Here is a 24,608-nt window from a genome sequence, read left to right as displayed (position 1 = left end):
ATAAAAGCCCCTGAAAATCTTTAAAGGTCACTGACACACTCCCAAAAAACCTCCTAAAACTCCCTTAAATCTTCTAAGATTTCTTGAAAAACCCCTGTCATCCCCTGAAATACCCATGAAACTCCCTTGAAACGCTATGAAACGATCCTGGAAATCTCATGCAGACCCCTGAGATCCCATAGAACGCCTCTGAAACGACCTAAAATCCTTCGAAACACATTTGAATCGCCCTGAAACGCCTCTAAAGCCTCCTAAAAACCCAGGAAAAACTCCAAATAATCTGTGTAACGCTCTTAAATCTCCCTAAAGACACATGAAACGACTTTGAAGCTTCTTAAAACTACCTGAAGCGCCTCTTTAAACCCCCAGAAATGCTTCCAAACACCTGAAAACGTCCTGAAACCCCTTGAAACTCCTCCAAGTTTACCTGGAATCCTGCAAAAAAGTGTTAAACCCTCTGAAACATCTAAAATGCCCCTAAAACTCTATAAATCGTCCCTGAAATCCCATCGAAACTTTTTTAACGCCCAAAAGGTTTTCGGAAGCCCCTAAAAACTCTTAAAATGTCTCTTAAATCCCTAATAAAACCACCTGCAAATTAAACACTATAATATAAAATGTTTATTTCTTTTAATAAATGCAGAATATCTCATTGCATCCCACTTTGCAGTAACATTAATGTTTCGACAATTCAGTTGACAGTAATATGGAAGCGCCTAACGAATACTTCATAATCGGCCGTGTCCATAAAAAGAGTATTACGCACAAAGCCATCCCATGCAGATACTACTTCTTCTCCAATCCTTACTTAAGACTACGTAAATCGATTTTCCAGCTGCTGGCGGTGTCCAAACAAACAAACAAACGCATGCCATTTGTTTGAACATCGTTTGGCCGAATGTTTTTTGACCGAATTATGATAAAAGGAAATTTATTTATTTATTCATTTCCCTTAATCATAGTCTATTCTTTCAAGTTTTACCATTCAGATATTAGTTGACGCTGAAACTACCAGTATTTTATCAAATATTCATCTTTTTTTTTAATCATAGGCTATTCTATTAACCCTTCAGGACGCGCGCTGTTGTAAAAAGTACAACACTACCTCGCTCGTCGTATACAGCGCGAGCGCGGTGCAGTTTTAGCTGCTTGATGGCGCCCGTCCTGAAAGGTTAAATTATTCTGATGTGCGGAACAGTGACACGATAATTTGAGTCCATAATTTATTTTTTGGTCAAATGACTCAGAGTTCGGCCAAATGACCCTTTCAGCCAAAGAGCATTCTGCGAAGTGATCCGGATACCTACCCAGACAACCAATTAGCATGTATGAAAAAGTTTATGGCCGTGCTATACGTATTTTTATACGGTTACATCGTTATATCGTGAAAATGCCTTATGCGTGCAAAAGTGGAGGCGATATACGTGCATTGGCTGGACAACAAAAACGCCATATGACTTAAAGAGATATCTTATACGACGTACGGTGTGCACTATTGCAACGTAATGTAGCATCTTATGCGGTTTATCAATATTAAAAAAAAAAACAATTATTGTCATTCATTGTCGAACTAATGGACTTTGGATTATCGATCCCCACTTCACTCATACTGATTGTGAAACAAGCTATTTAATTGTCATGACATTCAAACTCACCTCAGTATTGTTGAAAGTATACACGGAACCGCCAAACTACCCAAAATTGAGTTCTTTTGACGTAATCCCATAGTTCCGCCCAATAAGCCAAATTTGAGTAAATCGATTAAACTCACACTAGGTAAATTGCCTTTACCTCCAGTAAAAAAATATACTTAAGAGTAGGTAAATTCAACCCAAGACCCCCCCCTCATTCAACCCAAATTTGAGTATACCTATATTTACTCAAAATTGGCTTATTGGGCTCAAGGACCCCCATTGGGTAGATGCATCTCTGTTTGTTTTTGACAACATCGGTGGGGGAAAGAGGGAAAACAACCTAATTTTGGGTAACTAGTTTATTCGATATACTCAGCTTTGAGTAAAATCGACCCAAAAATTAGGTAGTTTGATTTCTCCGTGTATGTTGAAAAGTACTTGTTTTACCTGCGCTGTGCGTGTTCGATAGACTAGGGTAAGTGTACCAATTATGGATGTAGTACCAATTCTTTGCCATAGTTGATTTTCACCCTTTAACGATATATATCAACAATAAAAAAATGTGAACAACAGATCACGTTCACAAACGATGGTTGCGCCCATTTAAAGTACACATTTTGCTCAAATTATGGTAGAAATAAATCATTTTCCTTAAAACTTCGGCTTCCTTGCTCCCTTTTTCGCCATAGTGTACCAATTATGGCTAATCCCATAAGAAATGCATGCAAATAGTGCGAAAAGGAACCGAAGTTAAAAAATGTAGCCATAACTGGTACAGGGTTCCTAATATTGGAACTCGCTGTAATAAATACTAAAAGTAGTTTTGGCTCCGTTTTTATATTTTTCCTGCAAAGTATGGACACTAAACTGTCTTTTAACATATTGGTGACATTCGTTGGTCTGCTCGTTATTTTTGCACAAATAATTTTCCTTAGGTAGTGCTATAATTGGTACAGGCACCCTATCTGGAATTAAACCGATAAAGCGTGATTTCCCGCACTGTTTTTACTATTCTCTCTGGCTAGTGTCATCCATTGTTGATTATCAGAGCTACACAAAACAAATCTGATGAGATTATAACAATAATGATGACTTTCTTGCAGCATTGCATCCAAAATCCTACAGCACTTCTGTCATTTTTTCACATATGCAACCGCATTATGTCAACGTAAACGATTCTGGCTTATGCGAGCTTGTATAACCCTATCACGAGTTTATTTTTACATGTGTGAGATTTCATTCGTACACCAATGTGAGTCGAACTAGCATGATATGATAAGATCCAAACAAAGTCATAGTAACTAAACCTCCGGTAAAAGCAAGATTTTTTCAACGTGTTGTATAAAATAAAGCAGCGCGATCACTCGAGGGTTAAAATAGCACTTTATACGATGTCGTGCGTGCATCCTTATGCTACTTCCAGCGCATGTTTCGTCAAACTCACCATTCCAATGGTTCAACCCAATAATTCTATTCCTATGGAATCCTTCGCAGCTCCATACAAATGCTCATCGAATACGGTTTAAATTCTGAGAGATGAAAAATGTTACACTCCGTGTTGCACATGGCTCCGTAAAAATGCTATCCCGTAAAACCAAAAACCAGTGAGCAGTTCTGAACCTCCGGTGAAACCAATCACCGCTCCTCACTCGTTTCCGGTCATGGAAATACACTTTTGGGGATCAATGAACCTCAAGCCGCATCACCGCAGAGATAATTCTCCCAAGATTAATGTTGATGTATATGTGTGCTGCAGCATCTGGAATTGCACGACTAATTTTATGCTAGCTTTTCGCTGCCTCGTTTCTAGCAGAGTACTGTGAGCTGAGATTTTCTAAATAAATAACGAACTTCTTAAATTTGTTCACCCTGAGTTTTCCAATTATTCGTTCGGCAACAAATACTCTGCCATTAATAAATAAACACTTCGTTGGAGTTCATCAAGATCGCAAATTACCTTGTTCAAATAGAGGCCTTTTTCAACTCACACGTCCTTTGACGAAGCACGTCCACCGGATATACAGGCTTTAACTCTACGTAAGGTACTGTTTATAAACTACATAGACCAAGACGCAGACTCATAGAACTGAGATAGGGTCATAGTCTGGCCAAAGTCTACGGTCCAAACTAATTTTCAAGAACTTGCCACCGATGCACTGATAACCGTTCCTATTCAAGAACTGCATCCAGGGAAGGATGAGGTGGTACGACTTGTTACGCTACAAACATTCTAGAGATTCCTGCTCAACCCGCAGCGAGGATATGTGTTCTACCTATACCATCAAACTGTAGCAACGAACAAACGTATTGGTGGTTCGTCCTGGTCAATCTTCATGTAGATGCACCACGCAATGCCAGAATAACAATGATTCAAGGCCATTTGTCTGAAGGTTCCTTTTCAAACTAAATACTTCACCTAGCCGGATTAACGAGTCGTCCTGTTTTTCCAAGTTTAACGAGTTCAACATTCACAACAAGTCTGTGATAAAACTCAATGTAAGAATCACTGAGAGTAGCGATAAGGAATGCAATCAACTGCAACGTTTGGAGAACTCAAACCGGAGCAGCAGTTTATTGGTGTTTACGAAGGTATGCATATTCAATAAGAGGCTCTCAAACTAGAAGATGCAAGTGAAGATTTGCTTAACCCTCTGGAGTCTTCTAAGAAGCCCTGCCACTGGGCCTTTCTCTTTTTTGTTGCATGTACTCGGAACGCTTCTAAACTTCATCAATCGCGGAGTTCTAGAAATGGTTATTTTTACCGGGAGTATGATGATGGGTATCGTTCGGAATTGAAACCACGTGTTATAGTTTAAGCAGAATCTTGTTAGAATCAAATAAATTAGACTTTAAATAAAGCGATGTAAAAAACAATTCCAAAGTGTAATGTAGCACGTTCTGCTACACTGAGTAGCATGACATAATCAACAATATTCAGGTTGAGCCTTTTATCATTTGATCCCATTGTCTTAAATATTTCAATGACCTAAATATATCCTAACTAAACATCGTCCACACCACGAAAATCGGGAGGCTTTGGTGGGCGGGAAACATCAATAGGATGTCGGATAACAACCCAGTAAAAATGGTTCTCGAGGATGATCTGCATCTGAAGGGTTCACAGAGAGACGCGCAGGCATGGACCGAGTCAAATAGAGACGACTCCTACAGTCCTACGTACAGCAGAAGACACTCAGGCCTTAGTCCAGTGGTGCTCAACCTGCGGCCCGCGGGCCGCATGCGGCCCTTCAAGCCTTCAGATGCGGCCCGCGGAGTACTTTAAAATGAATCGAAATTTTTGAACGAATATTTGAAATTACTCGTTAAATTTATTAAAAAATTAAACAAAAAAAATTGCTGATCAATTTCCACAGTGTTGGAACACTAATTAAATGATAAATGAACAAAAAGAACAATTCGTTCTGGTAAGATTCGAAATTGCAACTCCGAAATATTTCGGCGTTTCAGCTAAGTCACGAAGCCAGCTTATAGTTATTTATAAGTGGTACGAATCAAATGAATCAAATAGAAACACAAGGCACGAAATTCTCAACAAATCTCAACTTGGTTGCCAATATTGTTTAGTTTCCACTGTTTGTTTAAATTTCTATTATAAGACTCACACATTTTTCGAAACAAAACTCACGAATCCAATTTGAATTGTCCAAGCGAAACTCCTGAACGAACTTAAAGAAAAAATCTCAGGCGAGATTCATAAAGCGTCTCCTGTGCCCTTTTGGAGAAACTTTTGGATACATTTTTGGAGAAATTCCAGGAGACATTATTGGAGAAAAATTTTAAGCAACTCTAAGCGAAATATATGGAGAAACTCAAATTATCCTGGAGAAAATAAACCTGAAGAAACTCAATGAAAAAGTTGTGGCGATACTGCATGGAAATTATAGCAGCATCTCCTAGAAAAATGTTCTGGTGCCACTCTAAAAGAAATTTCTTAAACAACTTTAGAATAAATTCCTCGAGCAACAAAACGAGAATTTTCAGGAGTAGCTACAAACAAGATTCCAGGACCAACTGCATCAAGACACAAAAGATGCCTAGAACGCCTTAGGAAAATTTGAACAATAAATTTAAAGCAACTTTTGCAGCAACTTTAGAAGATAATGTTGAAGAAACTTCCGGAAACAATTGTTAAAAATCTAATTTTTGAATAAATTTAATGATGAAGTATTTCATCAACTTTAGAAAAGACTTATGGAAAGAATTTATTAAAATCTTAAAGAAACTCCTGGAAAATTTTCGGAAAAATCTGGAAGCTAATCCAGGAGAAATTCTTGGATACGATTAATGAAGAATTCCTGAAGTAACTTCAAGGCAGGTCCAAAGGCAAATCTAAGAGGAGTTCTTGGAGGTGTTCCAAGAGAATTCTGGAAAAACTAAAAGAAACTTCAAGAAATTTCTCGAAAATCTTCTGGAGCAACTCCACAAGAAATTTCAGGAGAAAATCCAGCAAACCATTTTGGAGCGATTCAAAAGAAATTCTTGTAAAAGCTGCTTGACAAGTTCTTGAAATGGCTTCAAGGCAATTCTAGGGGCAACTTCAAAATTGTTTGTTTGAATTTCAATTTGAAGCTCAAACATTTTTTTCAGCCAAACTTCAAAACTCAGTTCAAAATTCGAAAAACCGCGTAAAAAAAGTCTCACCACTTCTCGACGAATCATGCAAAAATAAAACGATGAAACTATTTTTTTTATGGAGTTTTCGTTTACGTGACCTTTACACAAGTTCTGAACAGTTCAGATTTTTAATAAATATGCTTGAGAAATGTTCTTTTTGTTGTTTTTGTGCATCGATGTTTTATGCGGCCCGCAGGTCGATCCCGAATTGCAAATTTGGCCCACGGTATCCTCCAGCCTGAGCACCACTGCCTTAGTCGGACCAGGTCTGACCGGTAAGGTAAGTAAATACAGTCAGGTCTTTTTTTACGCGGTTTTGATTTACGCGGCCGCGTAAATGAAAACTCCATACAAAAAAAATTGCATCGTCTTATTTTCGCATGATTCGTCGAGAAATGGTGAGACTTTTTTACGCGGTTTTTTGAATTTTGAACTGAGTTTTTTTTTTACGCGGTACGTATCCCCCGCGTAAAAAAACCTGACCATCCTAAAATACTTTTTTATTGTGTTCTGACGTTCCTACTGTCATTCACCTTTCAAAAGATGCTTGATTTAGGGACCAATACCTTCTTTCAAAACTATGGCCCTAAAGGATTACAGAATATATTATGTGGCAGACACAATGCAGACTTAAAGAAATTTTTATTGCAAAAAGAGCTTAAACCATACTGGGAATCTAACTTAACCATTGGTGAATAGCTGATTTTTTGTATAGGTCGGTTCTGTTTCAAATATCATTACCATAGCACAGAGTCCACTCAAGCTTAAAACTAAATTATCTTCCACTTGAAACTTCGAACATTCGCGTAAGTGGATTTGCCGATGTCGAACCGCTGAAGTGCACACAGGATTCAACCCACCAGCTAGGACATCGACATTTCCTATTCCAAAACGTTCCTTCCCACTCGGTACCGAATCCCCATTATCGCCACCCGCGATGGAGCATTTATTTGTATTGAATTTTATCTACACAATTTAACCGAAAATATTGATCACTCCACCATCGACCAGCCAACTCAACTGCCCAACCGAAGCGGATTAAATTAAAATAGTAAATAATTATGCAAATGTGATAATTTCGAAATTGACATTCGATAAACTCCGCGCGCGCGGTCCCGATGCCGATGCTGGGGCCTGGCAGGCCCGAGTGAGAGAGCTCAAGAGCCAAATCAAAACAATGAGCATTGCCTCAGACCCCCGGACATACCGGTGGAAAGAGGGGCGAACGGGCAAAGGGAACTGTTTTGGCGCGAATGGCGTACACCGGTGGATATCGTCGTCGGAACGTCCACGGTTGCCTGTTTGGTCACAACCAGCTGATGGCATGGGGTCAGACTTGAATCGTGAATGGGACTTTGTCTCTATGTCTAGCTGGAGTTTCGTCTGCTGAATGTTTGGAGAGTTGCACATGGAATACACATGTGGCCAGCGGAAGACCGCTGGAATATATGGGATAGAGAAGGGAAAAGAGAACTCTGGAACAGGGAAATATGCAATATCATTGTATCGGTGTCTCCATCGAGTTCATAGGGGAATTCGTTGGTAGTGAAATGGATGCAATACCAGGGTTTAAGAGAGAATAAGTTGTGTTTAACTTCCTAGGATTTCTTCAAATTAAAATCTATGGGTCATTCAAATCACATGGTATATCATATTTCATTTTACTTTGCTAATTGATTTATGTTCAAAGTTATTTTATTGATTTTATTAAATTGCTTTAGCCATATTATTTATGTTAATGATTTTTTTTTTCGTTTGCATATTTTTTTTTATCTTTAATAACGAGATTTTAAACCCTAGGCTAGTTCATCTCGGGACCCACGCTTTACTTCCCCTCCGAAGGAAGAACCCACGCTTAGTGAGTTTGTGGGTAGTGGGATTCGATCCCAGGTTCTCGGCGTGATAGTCAAGAGTTCTAACCATCACACCAGATCCGCTCCCGCATTTCATTTGCTTAAAAATTTTAATTTACTTCCTTGATTTTGTTCATTTCATTTTGTGTATAATTTTGTTTATTTGATTTTATTTATAGTAGTTCATCAGTAAAAACCAGATTTATATTACAACAATGATGCAAACCACATCTCCAGCAATCCGTCATAATCAGACGATTCATCATTTTAAGAATAATAATAAAATATGCAACACCTTGACTTTGAAACAGCTATGCCTACGACTGCAGCTGCACTGTTGTCTGGCGTAACGTCGTCATAGACATCTATCTACCAAGATTACTCGTCAAGATCAGCACTTCAAATGTCAACCCAATCAGACCAGACCAGACGGTGAACGGCCGAGACACGACGGTGGTGTGTTGTTATGATTTATGTTGTGGTTCGCAATATTAATATTAATTTTGTTTTATTGTAAAGCGGCTCGAGTACCAGTTGCCCATGTCCCCGCCTCTAGTAAGATGTTTATGCATAAAAACTGCAATATTACGACAGACACTTGAGCGTAACATAAACAGGCTGTTGTGGCTTTGTTGCTGTTCTTCGTTGACCCGTTTTAGCTGGCTCATAGCAAATTTCCATATCGAACACAATTTGCATCCCAATCAAAAACGGAAAATATCTACATGAGATATTTGGCGCGTTCTATCTTACTCAATCTTACCGAACGCACGATTGTGTTTCAACCGCCACCATCAAATGTGCAGTCCACTTACCTGAAATAATACAAAAGGAAAAACAAAAAACAGTGAGTGATAGAGAACTACAATACAAATTATTCATTATTATTTATAGCAACAACAACAAAAACAGAGTAATACAACAGTCATACATTTCAGCATCATTAAATTGCAAACAGGGCAGCAGCAACAGCAGTAAGTGAGCGAATGTGAGAGAGAGCAAAAAAAAGCTAATCAACATCCCGCCCAACTGCCTCCCTAAAGTGCATGCAAGCAGACGGAGGAGGTCATCTCGGGTCTCGACAATGGGTCACAACAACGTAGTCACAATGGATGAGGAAAGTAGCAACCAAGCGGGCAGATTGTTGCAGTAATGCACACCTCGTCGTGTCAGTTGCAGTAGGTACCTCGATATTGACGAATCCAAACAGTTGACGAATGACGGTACACATATTGGGGACGCGATAGTAGTAGTAACGGGTAGTAAATTCCGTAGTAAATCGTGTACACGGCAAAAGGTGGTCAACGCCTTAAAAGTGGTAAACGTGGAAATACTAGTCTAATTAAAATTAAATCCAAGAATTCAATTCATAACTTTGAAGTTGAGTAAAATATAAGCAGTACAAGGTAGAGTAAAGGTTCAGAAGAAATTCTATGAAAATTTTGCACCATATCGTAAATTTCTCTTTTTTTTAATTCTCAAAATTTTGACTATGGGATAATCCTCAAATGTTAATATTTAGATAGTCATGTCCTTGTGTGAAGTAGATCAGTCTATCGAAACACATAAGTTATCTTGTAAAATATAATGTAATATAATATAATGATATTATTAGCATATAAAATATTTAAAAAACTGAAATTTTGCCTTTTTTCGAAAAGGGAAATTTGTGACCATTTAAAAACCTTACAAATGTATTTTTTTTTCACAGGTCAAGTTTTGTAATCCACAGGTGCACTAGAAGCTTAGATTCAGATCTTGAAATTTTGCTTATTTTTGTATCAAGGTTCCAGTAGTTCTGTAAAAAGAGTTCTTAAACCATCTCAAGTTGTGACTAAATTTCAATCGCTACGACACAGCTGCATTAATTTTCACAATAAATGAATTTGTGGTGATATCGGGACTTGAATACAAATTATTGGTATTCAAACCAGTTTACAAGAGACCGTTAATTTCAGAGTAATACAGACAAAAGGTTTTTGTAAAACTTTAGATGACATTACAAATTAAAAAAAAATGGAGTTCATCATACAAACAGTTCAACTTTTGGTACAGTTGCTGATGCTCATGCAATTAGAGAATCTATAATAAAAATTTACAAAATCCATATTTTTGATCTTGTACGACATTTCCAACCCTCTAATCTTCGAATAAGTGTAATCAGTTGTGTACCTTTTAATCCCGCCCTCTTTCGCCTATCCTTTGGCAATCCTTTGTTAAAGGATAAGCAAAAGAAGGGCATATTTTTAATCTTTAAATGCGCAAATTCTTTGGAGTTTCAAACAATAAACAAATCGCTTTCGCTCTTCGTACATATGTACAACAGAGATGGTTATATTTGCGGTTTAGGGGAAGATGATATAGATCGATGAGATTAGAATTGAACCTTATGACAACTAGGTTGCCGGGTCATTAATTGGCTCGGTAGCTTAGTTGGTAAAGCACTTGTCTAGCGAATAAGGGTCGTGAGTTCAAATCTCACCTGAGCTGTGGATTTTTTCCCAATTTAACCAATAATTTACCCATCTGTACATATGTACGTTGAGTTATTTGAAATTCTTGATTGACCACACGGATTGGTATTACCGAAAATTTGCACTTTGAGTGAGTAGTAGTTTTCAGTTAAACACGATTGATTGATTTATCTTTATTATAGAGATTTTCAGCCCTTGGCTGGTTTGTGTCCTTGGTCAGTTAGTTGAGAAAAATCGATTGTAATACAAAATCTTCCATTTTTTGGGAGTTCTAGAATATATATTTGGAATATAGATTTAAATTAGTTTTACAAGGAATTTCCAGTGAGATTTAGATAGAGTTTCCGATGAATATGCATATGCAAAAGTATTAGTTCGACATTAGTTGCAGAATAGATCCGCTGAGGTGAAAAGCCAAGGGCTGAAATCCTCAATAATAACACTAATAATAAAAATAGTAATGAAGATAATTTTGAATTTTGAAAATTTCCATGGAAACTTTGAAAACATTCTACTTACGAATCAGACCTTTTAAGAAACTAACGATTATAGAATATCTCAATTTGAGTAAAAAGAAAATCGTGTTCAGTGCTGTTCCTTTCAAATCCAACAAGAATTTACATCCTTTGAGAGATACGTATTTTGACCTCAACTGTAAGGTCGTCTTCAGTGTCTTGTACTTGACTCGGCTATTTTCTTTTTAGTTACAGGTATTCCACTAACACGCCCAGGTTCATCATCATCTCAGTTTACTTCGTGCATCATCAGAAATCATGGAAATCAAAACCAAATTTTCAGGAATAGGACATGATCGGTGAAAAACTGGATTATTTGAAGTAATGAACTAAATTTGTGTTTGGTGAGAAGGTCCATTCTCCGTTTCTGCTATCAAGTGGTGCAAAATCGTGGGTAGTATAATTCCTTGTCTCATTTCATGCTGTTTGAGCAAACCCTTTGGTAACTGTTTCCTTGTTTTCTGCTGTTCTTGCCTCTTCAACAACACAGTTACCTAAAGTTTTTCTCAAACAGCATATGATGCAAGTAATAATATTATTTAAGCTTTTTGCCCTATTTTATTGCAGAAATGAATAATTTTCCTTCTCACCATACAAAAATTCAGCTTTTTTCCTTAAATCTACAACTTCATCGATCGTGTCTTATTTACTAAAAAAAACTTTCAGAAATTTTTCTACAGAACTTTCTAAACTATTAATGTATCCATTTGTAAGTATTCAAAATGCGTTATCCTTTCCATCCAGGGATGTATCAACAAACGTTCCAAAAGAGGTTATTTTAAGAATTCATTTGAGTTTTCCATCGAATTTTATCTGAGTATTTTTCCATTAGTTTTTTAAGAATCGTCCCAGCACATAATTTTTTTTTCGAAAACTTCTCTCAAGATATTTCTTTTTTCCAAGAATTACTCCGGAGTTTTACAAAAAAATTATTATAGATTCATCCGAAGATTTGTCCAAAATAACAGCTTAGATTTCTCCTGGAATTCCTACGAGAATCTTCCAGTTATTTATTTACAAATATTTCCAGATATTCCACCAAAGGTTACAAAACATTTTTTTTTCAATTCGTTCGATAATACTTCTCAAAACTTATCCATATATCTCTAAAAAATCCTTCAATGTTTTATTTGAATAATGTTCCTGGAATTCTGAAGACAGAATCTTTAGAAATTTTTCAATGTTTTGCTCAAAAATGCACAATACTTTTTCAATTTTGAAAAAAAAAAATGATTGATGTTAAAATATTTAAATCATTAGGTTTTTTCAGAATTTTAGAATTTCATTTTAAAACCTAAAGACAATTTCAATGAGATTTTATGTTCCAAACCTTTTGGCAGCAATGCAACTGCTAAATATCTTCATTTAGTGTGAAACCCGCCGCCAAGCGGTGATTAAACTTCTATATAAATCTCAAATTAGTTCCCGAGCACCAAAATTTATGAAAATTTTAAGTTTGGTTTTCAGTTTTCCAAACAGATTTAAAACATACATTTGTGTTGGCGCTTTTTGGGATTTTTTAACATAAGTAGAAATAAATAATTGTTGTATCCCCAATTTAACCAGAGATGTGTGAGGAACTCGTAATCCATTTGGATATATCAGAAAATTTATCAAGAAATTTCTGGAAGGATTCTAGTAGAAACTATGAAAACAGCAGCAGATATACCTGAATGGTTCCAACAAAAATATCTCCGATTATTTAAAAAAAGTTTCAATCAAGCGTTTCTTTAGTAAGTCTTTCAATTATGTATTCTTCAAAAAGTGTCTTAGTTTTATCTAGGGTTTTCCCAATGAATCCTCCAAGAATATTACTGAATATTTGGACATGGACTCCTCTAAATATCTCCAGGGATTCACCTGAAGATTCCTTTCGAAATTTCCACGAAAATTTCTCCAATACTATTATTTATTTCTTTAGAATACTCTCCAAAGGACCATTCAAAAAATTCTCCTGAATGTTCATGGAATATTTGTCCATGGATTTCTGTGAAAAATCTCCGAGGAATCTTCCAAGCATTTCCAAATCTTCATTATTTTTTTCTGAAAAATCTCCAGAACCTTTATTTTTTTATTTAGGTACGTGTATTTTAACGTTTGCTAATTCTTCACTCCTCCAGAATCTTGTTCCTCTCTTCAGAAGTTCATCTGAGGATTCCTCCAAAAAAAAATCTGCTAAGTTTTCTTTCAAAGTTTCTGTGAGGATTTCTTCAAGGCTGCCTTAAGAAATTACTCCAAGGATTATTTTAAGGATCCCATTCAGTAGAAGATTCTTCTAGAACTTCTTGCAAGGATTATTAAAGAACTTACTCCGAGGACATAAGTTTATCAGTTAAATTTCACCTGCGATTTATGTAGAATTTCCCCTCAAAAACTCCTACGCAATTTCTTTCAAAAATTCCTGCATAAATTCTCCCCGGCATTTTTTTTCATCCAAAAATATCTGCTGTGAATTAATTTTGATAATTCTTCATAAATTTATCAGTTACAGTTAGAGGACAAATAGCGATACAAATATTGTAAGTTCAAACATTTAGACATAAACACAAACAATTAGAATACATATATGATTATGGTGGGGCTAATTTAAAAAAAAAATCTCTCCGGGATGTGATTTCCCAAGTGGAAAGTTATCTACTAGTCGAAATAAGTGAGCTGTACAAAAATGAGCGATTTTGGTTGATATTTAAGGGAAGCGCAAAGGGTTTAAGTGAAATTTTTGCTAGAACAAACCAAAAAAAATGTCAAATTTTGGTATCCAATTAAAAAATTACCGAAGTACGACATTTTTTTTTCAAATATCTCAGAAACCACTGAAGATATCGCAATTATGAGCACAAATTTGGCCCAATGGGGTTCTAGAATCACCGATTTAGTTTAGAAATGTTATGTTTGAAAATTAAATTTGAAATGTTTTTTTAAGGTTTGTTCTAGCAAAATTTCACTTAATCCCTTTGCTCTCCCTCTAAATATCAACCCAAATCGCTCATTTTTGTACAGCTCACTTATTTCGACTAGTAGATCACTTTCCACATGGGAAATCATATTCCGGAGAGTTTTTTAAGTAGTCCCACCCTAATATGATGTAAAATTACAGTACCTCCTGAGGAAGACACAATCCCAGTGTAGAAACGTCGGGCAAATAAAGAAAGTCGTTTGATCAATAAATGACTGCGTAGCCAAACAGAGTTAATTTCACCATACAGCCGATTTATCATCAGCATACTTTTATCTTTATTTATAATTTTAAAAAATCCTACGAAAAATTTTTCAATTTTTTGCGAGGACTTGTCTGGCTCCTCCAGAAATTTCATGGATTATCCCAGCAAATTCTTCTTTGCGGATTTCTCTACAAATTAAAGTGAGATTTTCACCAAAACGCCCATGAGGAATGCCTAGAGAAGACCTCCAAAAACTCCAGTAATTTCTCCAACGACTCCTCCAGAAATTATTTTATTGATTTTTCCAGAAATTCCTTCAAGGGTAAGTATAGAATAACTTTCTAAGACTTTCTTCAGGAATTCCTAAGAGGATCTCTTCAGAAATTTCCATAGCGTACGTAAAATTATTTTCAGAAGTTCTCCAGATCCTTATCTAGAAATCCCGATTTTTTTTCCAATAAGTACTCTTAAAGATCCTCCAGATATGGGCTAAGTGCCATAAGTAACCTCACGCTACCATATTTATCCCATTCACCAAAACGAGTGAAGACGACACCGATTGATTCCATTCTGTTTTCATGCGTGATCACTTCTAACAAAAATACAAAAAAATAAGAAGCAAAAACAAAAGCGTTTCAATTCTTTGATTTTCGTAGGATGGAAATGGAAGCCACAAGCTTAATAAGGGAACCAACACCCTATGTCTCAAATATTTATTCTGAACATTCTTTTGAAGAACTATCTATTAATAATTTTGGAGGATTCCTCCAGAAAATTCAATGGAAATTACTCTGGAGTTGCTATTACGCACTCTTTCAGGATTCTTCCAGAAATACCGCCAAGGATGCTTCTTTGAATTTTCTCCTGGAATCGCTTGAGGAATTATTGTCCAACCCTAGAAGCATTCTTTGGAAAATTTAGAAGGCATGCCTGGACAAATGATTTTGGGGAAAAAAACAGCTTAAACCTGGAGGAAACCGAAGAAAGTCGTGCAGTGAGTCGAAGATATGAAAAACCTTGTTGGAAAATTTGAAATGTTTTTTTTTTTTTTGAGAGATCACTGAGCAATTTTCTAAAGGCATATGTGTGAACAACGTTTTTCCAGAAAAATGTTGAATAAAATTCTTGGAGTAGGGTAATTTGCCAATTGTTGCACGGCTAAAAACTCGCCTATTGTTGCACACTCCATGTTATTCTTATGGGGTGTGCAACAATTGGCGAATTTTTAGCCGTGCAACAATTGGAAAATTACCCTACCTACTTTTTAAGAAAGCTCTTGGGTAATTCTTTTCAAACTGAAAAAAATATGGGAAAATTTGAAACTGTTTCTGAGGATATTTTGAAGACAATAATAGTTATTTATGTAACGAGTTGCAAAAAGTTGATTTTTTTTCAGCACGAGTCGTACATTTATCCAACGAGGCTTGCCGAGTTGGATAAACACGAAGAGTTTATAAAAGAGTTAATTCATGTATTATTAATCCAAAAATTTATCTTTTTAATTTTCATATTTTTCAAAATTAGTTGTTTTTTTGGTGTGCACTTGTTTGAAAATGTTACAAAAGATAATTGAAACAATGACAAAAAATAGAAAATGGTAATAGTACAATTGATTTTGATTTCAGGATCTAATTATTAATTGTTGTTGAATGGGATCTTCCATATTCTGAAAAATGCTGCAAACTTGTTTGGAGCTTCTTTTGCGTAACATATCTTGTTTTATTCCAATGAGTAGGAAAAAATCCTTCTTTTTTTCAAGAAAAAAAAATGTGAATTGCAATGTTTCTTTCATACTCTCCTGAATTTTAAAAGTTTCTGTCAGAATTTACACTACAATCTGGATTAAGTCCATTTCCAAAAAAAAAACTGTTTCTATCTTAAAACAAAATCACGCGAAAAATAAACTCCCAAAAATTCCTTACCCCATAAAATTTCCATTTAAGCAGTAGTTAATGAATGGCTCCTTATGAATTTATATTTTACACAAGCTTGTTTTTCAAATTTGACCCTGTCTTTAAAGAAATCCTCAAAATTTCATCTAAAAGCTTGATCAATCACTATGAATTTTCAAAAAAAAAATCCGTAAAAGAATTAATTTTTGGAAAACTTACGGATAAAATTCAAATTTTTTTCCCAAATCCTAGAGATATTCACAAAACTCGTATGTGGTTATTGCTATTATGGCAGCGGATTTATGTAAAAATCTTCCATTGGAAAGTTCTTCAGAATTTACATTAATTTAATAAAATATTTTGAAGCACAAAAATGGTTGACACGAAAAAATATAAATAAGCTTTGTTCCAATTAATGATCCACTGAAAACGATTGAGCCATAAATAAATGAACTAGACAAAAAAAAGATCCACTGAAAAGTATGTTAAAAATAACCAACTATGAATCTGTCTGTTGCCGCTGGCAACACTGATTTTCGATGACAACTATGACGAACGTTCGAGCAAATGAGAGAAAGTTTGAGGAGCAATGGTATTGTGTAAAATCCAGCCGGAATGGACCGAACTGGTGAAAATTTGTTAATCGCTATTATTTGTAATTTACTTATTCTAAACTTCTTTCGAAACTGAATTGAGTATACTAGTTTGTGCTACTGCTTACGTAATTAGAGTATTTGAAGGTTAAATAGGTAGGAATTATCGTAGTGAAGTAAGCCTATATTCGACTGTAACAAGTATAAAAGTATCACTATTGTTTCCCATTGTAGTTCACTAATGCAGTGATATAGATTGTTGCGCGGGTAAAGGCAGATTGATTTGCCGAGAAAGACACCGAAAGTGTAAGAATTATAATTTGTATTTGTATTTTATATGAACTAATAAAACGTCATTTGCAGTTTAAAGCTGCATCAAACGCATATCTCGCGTTACCGCTGCTGAGAACCCGGTGAGAATTTCCCCTTCCGCCCCCGCAACATCCTTTAAAACTTTCGAGGTGCAGCAATGTGAGATGTGAGATGTGAGGAAAACATTTCAGATGAACACGGAGTGTTAGCCGAACGGGAGACTGCGAATATTCCACGCGCCCCGATGCATAGGTTCACACACGAGATACACGAGAATCAGCTAACAATTTAGAGCGGCACATTTGGCAACTGTATGACGATGAGTCCAGATTCAACCACAGTCGGTAAGCCCGCTCGAATTTTACTATGGCTGGAGCAGCTACAAGAAGAAGAGCGCGCAATACAGCAGCGCGAAAGAGACTTAGAGAAGCGAATGCTAGCCTTAGAACGAAAGGCAATACAAGAGAAGTACCGATTGCTGGAACAGCAATTGGTAAAACGAAAATACAATGTCAGAGACCGTCCCAAAACGACGAATCATTCGGTTGAGGTCCAGGCACCGGAGATCGGTGGCAGCAAAGCCGGGATCCTTATCTCAACAGCAGAGAGGCGCAAAATACCTGATCGAACTGGGACAGGCGGCGGAGAGTTGAATACTCATTCAACGAATCAAACGTCCAAAAAGCAATTAGCGATTAGCGAGCCTGCCGAGCAGCTCGAAACGACGGACCACTCGACCAAAATTAATCTCTGGTGCTACCATGGGACTCAGCAGCGGAACTCTCGCGCGAGTCCCGAAACAGCTCTAAGTGTGGCAGAAGTGATCGAAAATATGAACACGACAACGAAGTGTAACTCAGTACTCCTGAAATCGCCAGTACTGGAGAAAGTATCTCTTGAGCAAGAGCAGCTATTCTCTTCGCTGTATCATCCCGCTCCCATAGGAGAGAGCAGAATACCGCACGATGAAAGAAAGAATGCAGTAGCTGATACAGATGGAATGCAGCAGTGTACGTTTTCTGCTCTGACCACACCAACAGTGATGAAACATACCACTTCACTACTGATAAACCAACCGGTTGAACACGATGATTTCTTCTACGATGCAGATACCTGGACCAGTAATCATGTAGACTGGTGCACATTTGTAGATGTATGTACGCCAATATCAACAAGTTGGATCTCGCGAGGTGATTTTTTGAACGTTATTCGAGATCACCCATGGCAGCATTTGACAATGGTCATGTACTCAAACGAAAATCCTCGTCACGTACCGATGAGAGTGAAACCGCTACCTATGATACGGCAAGAATCAGCTTTCGTCTTTCTTGTTATTCGACTATACCGATGGATTTTGGAGTCCCATACCGTGACTCTAACGGATATGCACTGTTTCGGTCTGGTTACCATTCAGACAATGTTAAAAAGGGTTACATTGAAGCAGCACGCAGTTCACAGAATAAGTAGTGGTTTGAAGGAGATTGAAGCAGTGAACATCGTCTACAACATCAAGCGCCTAATCGGTTATGAGTTTGAGAGGCATTCCAAGTGGCATATCGAAGTTTTGAACAGTCAGGACGATAACACGTTCGCATCGCTCTTCGTAGTGAAGCTGAGAATCATAAACGAAGCTGTGGAATCCAGTCTACACAAGGAGGCTAATCATTCTGCCGTTATCGTTCTGGTCTATCATTCCCATCACCCACCAACCAAGGATTTCGAAGTAATGACCAGCCGTATAGGAAAGCAGATTTACAACGATACGACTGCAAGCACTGCTGTTTACGGCTTGAACGAGAACGGCGAAAGGAAATTCGGTTTTGTGTTGGGAAGTAGTAGCTCCGATAGCTCTCTGTTGACAATTGTTAGCGGTGTGTTCGGAAGCGTGAACACACTCTTAGGGAGATCGAACACGAATATGTTCCACTCGACCATGGAACCGGTCTTGAAGGACTTCGATGACGCTGGCGTATCTAAGAACATGAAGGATGCTAGTGAAACTGTTCTAAGCCGTGGATCGATGCAATTTCCGAAATTTCAGCAACTGATTAAAAAATGTGTCAACGGCAGGTCACCACAAAATATAACCAGTTCAGATGAAGCCGTTAATCGGTGTGGGCCTGTTCAGGGTGGTGTCCTCCCTGGTGATCGAAATACCGAGGTCATCGTTTTGCTGGACACTGATCTCCTGCCCGTACATGTAGGAACCGTTAGGATTACCAAACTTATCCCACATGCTATCGTGGGACAAGAAGTCTCAGGTATACTTCGTTTCTTCTGGAAAGCGGCCTATCGTCACCATCCAGCACTACAAGACGTCCCGAAAACATCTGCAGGTCCTGGCTGAGGATTAGAGACTCGGAAGCCAAGAAAAGGCTATCTCCAGCCAAAGTGGAGAGTATGCAGATGGCCAATACGTCAGGCTGTGTTGGAAATACGAAGGATTTGTCGAGTGATTTGTATATTTGATTTAGGTAAAACTGGGACAGATCACCCAGTGTTACGGGGGGGAGAATGTTGCCGCTGGCAACACTGATTTTCGATGACAACTATGACGAACGTTCGAGCAAATGAGAGAAAGTTTGAGGAGCAATGGTATTGTGTAAAATCCAGCCGGAATGGACCGAACTGGTGAAAATTTGTTAATCGCTATTATTTGTAATTTACTTATTCTAAACTTCTTTCGAAACTGAATTGAGTATACTAGTTTGTGCTACTGCTTACGTAATTAGAGTATTTGAAGGTTAAATAGGTAGGAATTATCGTAGTGAAGTAAGCCTATATTCGACTGTAACAAGTATAAAAGTATCACTATTGTTTCCCATTGTAGTTCACTAATGCAGTGATATAGATTGTTGCGCGGGTAAAGGCAGATTGATTTGCCGAGAAAGACACCGAAAGTGTAAGAATTATAATTTGTATTTGTATTTTATATGAACTAATAAAACGTCATTTGCAGTTTAAAGCTGCATCAAACGCATATCTCGCGTTACCGCTGCTGAGAACCCGGTGAGAATTTCCCCTTCCGCCCCCGCAACACTGTCATTGCAGTCTTATCAGAAGAAAAAATAAACAACTTTAAAAAAACACACCTGCATAAAAAAAATTCGGTTATAAAGAAAGTTTGAAAATGTTCAATCATCTTTACGCTCATCCCATGCCGTTGACTACTATTTGACGTGTACAACTTTTTAAGCACTTAGTTTCATCATCCGTCACCAAGTTAAGTGGTTCTCAAACCTCAAAGCACACATTGCAAACAAGCTTTAAATGTCACTATTTAAAGGTTGGTCCTCGAAAATTAAACTACAATTCGTTCGATAGCAAAAAGTTACCTCACGCAACTAGTTTTCATCTGTTTCATACGTAGGTCAGCTAGTTAATGCGAAAAAAGAACTGATTTTAGTTGATCCAGGTTTTTAATGATATACCATGAAATACACTCTGAATTCGTGAAGGTCACCCACTTTACGCCCACCACAATGACTCTGTGGCTTTCAACCAATTCAGTTGATTTCTCGAAGACAATTAGCTTGTTAACCCTCTAATTTCTATGGTTGCTCTAGAGAACCATCGATTTTCGACGAACTCAGGACAAGCAAAATCGAATAAATATGAAGCAAATTTTTTTAGAATGTTGTTGTAGCCTATAAACACTAACCCAACTGCTAATTATTTGTTTCAATAGTTAAACTATTTATAAACAATCGGAAACCTATTAATTTAGGGGTGGTGGGGGTAAAGTGGACAGGTGGGGTAAAATGGACAGGGTACAGTTTTATGGCTTTCATTGTATTTTAAAATGCTTCAACGATTGAAGCTTATGCCTAAGCATGAATCATTATACTGTTGCTGATCTTGAACATTAAAATCATATAAACCTCTTCAAGATGACAAAAATTTTAATAATTACGTGTAAAATCGGGAATGATGTAAAATCTGCTTATAATTGCTAAGGTTTTCTCGTAAGTTGTTTTCAAATTATTACAAGTTTTACACCCTAAACCAATAAAGACCACGTAGAAGAATGTATTTGGCCGAAAAAAAAAATGAGTTTTGTAAAAAAACATGTTTTGGAAATAATTTCAATAAAATCAGACCGTGGGGGTAAAATGGGCAATCGGTTCAAATTTTACCAAAATTTCATATTTTTTTGCATACTTCAGAATCATCAGACGTCATACCTATCGTGAGATAGTTGAAGTAAAAAGTTATAGAAAAATATTTTACATCAACAAAATATAACTTTCATCCAAAACAGTGCTTGTTTTTTACACTATTTTTAAAATAATTATTTAAGTGTGTTTAAAAGTTTGTATTAAATGTTTGAAAACAACAAAATAAAGGTATCGTATGAAATTTGTTAGTTTGTATTTAAAAACATAGAAACAATATGCTGTTATATAACTTTTAACGACTCGTTCATTTTACCCCATCGATTGTCCATTTTACCCCCACCAATTTTTTTCTCGCTATTTTGATGCACGATTTGGTGAAGAAAATAATCAAAGACAACAATATTTTTTAAATGCAACCCCTTACAAGATTTCTAGAGTATATGATTACCTTCCATGTTACTCGGAAAAGCAGATGGATTTTGCCGCATTTCCGCGGGAAACGACCAAAATGCTTAGGTTGTCCACTTTACCCCCACCACCCCTACATCTTAATTTTTTCCATTGACTTCGTCAAATTTAAACAATTTGCAATAACTTTAGTTAAAAATTTTTTTCGGAACCGCTTTTTTGGCATAGTCGTTCAAAGTCTTGAAATGGAGAGACAACAAATTAGTTCAGCAGAGAAAAAGAAAAAAGTGAGCCTCAAGTAAGCGGTACGGCTGTTCATAAACCAAGTAGACCAAAGTTTGGCCATCTCAGACCCCCACTCCCCCCGCGTCGACTTTTGTCCATACAAAAATTTTAAAATTTATATGGAGCGTAGACTTCAGCCAGAACACCCCCCCTCCCCCGAAAAAGTCCGTGGTTTATGAACAGCCACTACCGTGTGTACCGAATTTTGACTGTAATTTAATTCCAAAATCTAGATACCACAACCAACAATTTGAGAAACACTGCTTCTCACCAGTCACCGGTAAATACTTGCAGCACTGGGTCAGCCACGTGGTTTAGTCACAGACGCCGGCGACTGATCACCAACTGCCGCGATGCAAAAGTAGAGCTTGACAAAAAATCGACTGTCAGTCTGACGAGCCTGACCCATCCAAGCTAGGGCCCGCTCGCTCGCACTCGCTCGGTCTCAGTCGAGACCGAGGCTCTCGGTTGTAAAATGAGCAACGGCACGGCACACACATGTGTTATTATTATTAATAATAAAGTATTAATTTTGTTTTGCAGGTTGGCTTTAGGTACCTCTAGGTACTAGAGCTGGCTGGCTGGTTTGTTACTATCGGTCGCTATTCCACACTTTGTAGACGAGTGACGAGTGACGTTGGCATGGGTCAGGGCAGGGGGCAAAAAAGATGCCCGGCATTTGTGAATATAATGCACTTATTGTGTTTCCTGTGGTAGCGGGGTGGAGGGTGGTGGGATGGTATCGCCGGTGGAGGCTTACTCACTCCTCACATGTGTGTTTGGTTGTCACTTGGTCGTCGGTTTATATAACAAAACAACAGCGCGCAGCTATCATTTGTAGTCAGCGGTAATTTTCCTTTCTACGGTAACGTATTTGGAAAACATTGGTTGTAAGTTTGTCGCTGAAAACTGGTAGGAATGTGCAGGCCCGGATTAAGGATTGTGGGGGCCCGGGGCCCGAGCGGATGTGGAGGCCCTTCTGAGAGATGACCAAAAATGTTTTCCCTCATTTTCGAACAGTACTTGAGCAATATGAAAAATAAAGCTTATGTTAGCAAGCAAAAAAGGTTTTTGTGGGGGCCCCAAAAATGTGGGGGCCCGGGGCCCGGGCCCCCCCGGCCCCCCCTTAGATCCGGCCCTGGGAATGTGTCTGACCACAAACTACGTAGAATCATTTTTGGTCATCTAAGACCCCTCCTCGCCCTCGTAGAGCTTTGTCCATACACGATATTTGAATTTTGTATTAAGCGTAGACTTTGGTCAAGAGAACGAGGTCAACAACCGTTGCCATTATGACTTCCAATCCCTACTTTTTATCCCTCAATTATGACCCCTTTCGGGGTTTTCAAAAATTGCCATAGCGGACGGTATTTCACGTCCTCAAGGCGGGGTATTGGTATTAGTTTTCAACTAGCAATAATCGCACCTCGGTTGTACCTCATTGGTTACGATATCGCCACTGCGCAAAGCTGACTTGACCACTGCCCTGGCGGTGGTTGGTCATCCGGCGCTGCCCCGGTCCGCTAGTGATACGTAAAAGTGCAGTTGCAATTTGGAAAGGATATAGGTTGACTATTTAAGGAAAGGGGTGCAAAACTGACCACCAGGTAACTGAACCGGTTTTAAAAGGAAAGGGTAACGACTTTTTCTCTAAAATTGAAGGGTTGACATGTCTAATTGGAACAATCAGCGGTAGCAAATTCTTGCTAACAGTACAAATCTGATTCGATTTCATGGTGGTGGGATGCAAATTGTCCAAGAAATTATCTCAAAGTCCAGAAAAAACACGAACCTTCCATCACCTACCTGTCTCAATTGAATCACTTGACCACAGACAAACAGACGTAACACTCTGATAATTCACATCGTACACCGGTTTAACGGTCTTTTCAAAAAATTGATATTTGGCCAACTGCCCAACCGTGGCGCTCGCATCGTTTTTATTCGAGTTTGACGTTTGCTCACTACCGCCACCTAGTTGGTGGTCGGCCAAACATAGGCCTTTTAGCATTGGGCGAATATGTTTTCGTGACTATGATTTGAATCGATAAATGTTCGAAGTATTACGTCTGTTTGTCTGTGACTTGACCATCATTCGATCTCCGTTATCAGCGCTGTCGCTTTGACAATTTATGTTACATTTATTGCGAGACAATGTTGTTCCTTTCAAATTGCGTTCAGCTTCGGTATTTCTACTGATTGGTGATGCCAGATTAATTTGTCCTAACTTACATACTTTTTGTCAGGAGAGAATAGAAACGGTTCCTCGTTATTTTGATCATTTATATAACATTTTTGAAAATTTCTGTGATCTTTAGATAAAGATGATGATTGTGCTCAAATTTTAATTATGCTGCTTAACATTTAGAGAAACATTTTGTAGAATCTCGAATGTATTTTATCAATGTGAATAATTAAAATCTGAAAAAATAAGTGGAATCTTTTTTATATCTGCAAATCATCTGAAGCGTTCTGCTGAATTTTAGATTTATTTTAAAATATTTTAGCTCACATGGAAAACCATGCTTTAAACAAGTTGACACGTTTTCATTAATTTAAATTTAATTGAAATACTTTTAGACTAGTTTTTTTTTTATCTGTATTAACGAGATTTTTAGCCATAGTTCATCTTGGGACCCACGCTTTACTTCCCTTCCGAAAGAAGAACTCACATTTTGTGAGTTTGTCGGGAGTGGGATTCGATCCCAGGTTCAGACTTGTTGTTGAA

At 37.5% G+C, this 24,608-nt stretch overlaps 1 protein-coding gene and 1 non-coding gene across 9 annotated transcripts in view; both read right to left on the bottom strand.

The window, feature by feature from the left end:
- LOC109413960 (protein bric-a-brac 1-like) overlaps window positions 1-24,608 on the bottom strand; it is a 572,283-nt gene that overhangs the window by 495,113 nt on the left and 52,562 nt on the right. The window contains exon 2 of one of the 8 annotated variants that reach the window (XM_062854106.1): window positions 1,294-8,937. The exons of the other annotated variants lie outside the window; for them this stretch is intronic. Within the exon in view, the coding sequence (XP_062710090.1) occupies window positions 8,917-8,937 (21 nt within the window). The 3' untranslated portion in view covers window positions 1,294-8,916. Of the gene's footprint in view, window positions 1-1,293; window positions 8,938-24,608 lie in introns of those variants that run through there. 8 annotated transcript variants of the gene reach the window in all.
- On the bottom strand, window positions 23,211-23,351 carry LOC115265905 (U4 spliceosomal RNA). The gene has a single exon (XR_003896998.1). It is a non-coding gene; the product is annotated as a U4 spliceosomal RNA (small nuclear RNA).

Source organism: Aedes albopictus, chromosome 2 (genome assembly GCF_035046485.1).
Source record: "Aedes albopictus strain Foshan chromosome 2, AalbF5, whole genome shotgun sequence".
Lineage (NCBI taxonomy): Eukaryota > Metazoa > Arthropoda > Insecta > Diptera > Culicidae > Aedes > Aedes albopictus.
Note: the sequence above shows the minus strand (reverse complement) of the source record. Positions and strands in the feature narration are given on the sequence as shown.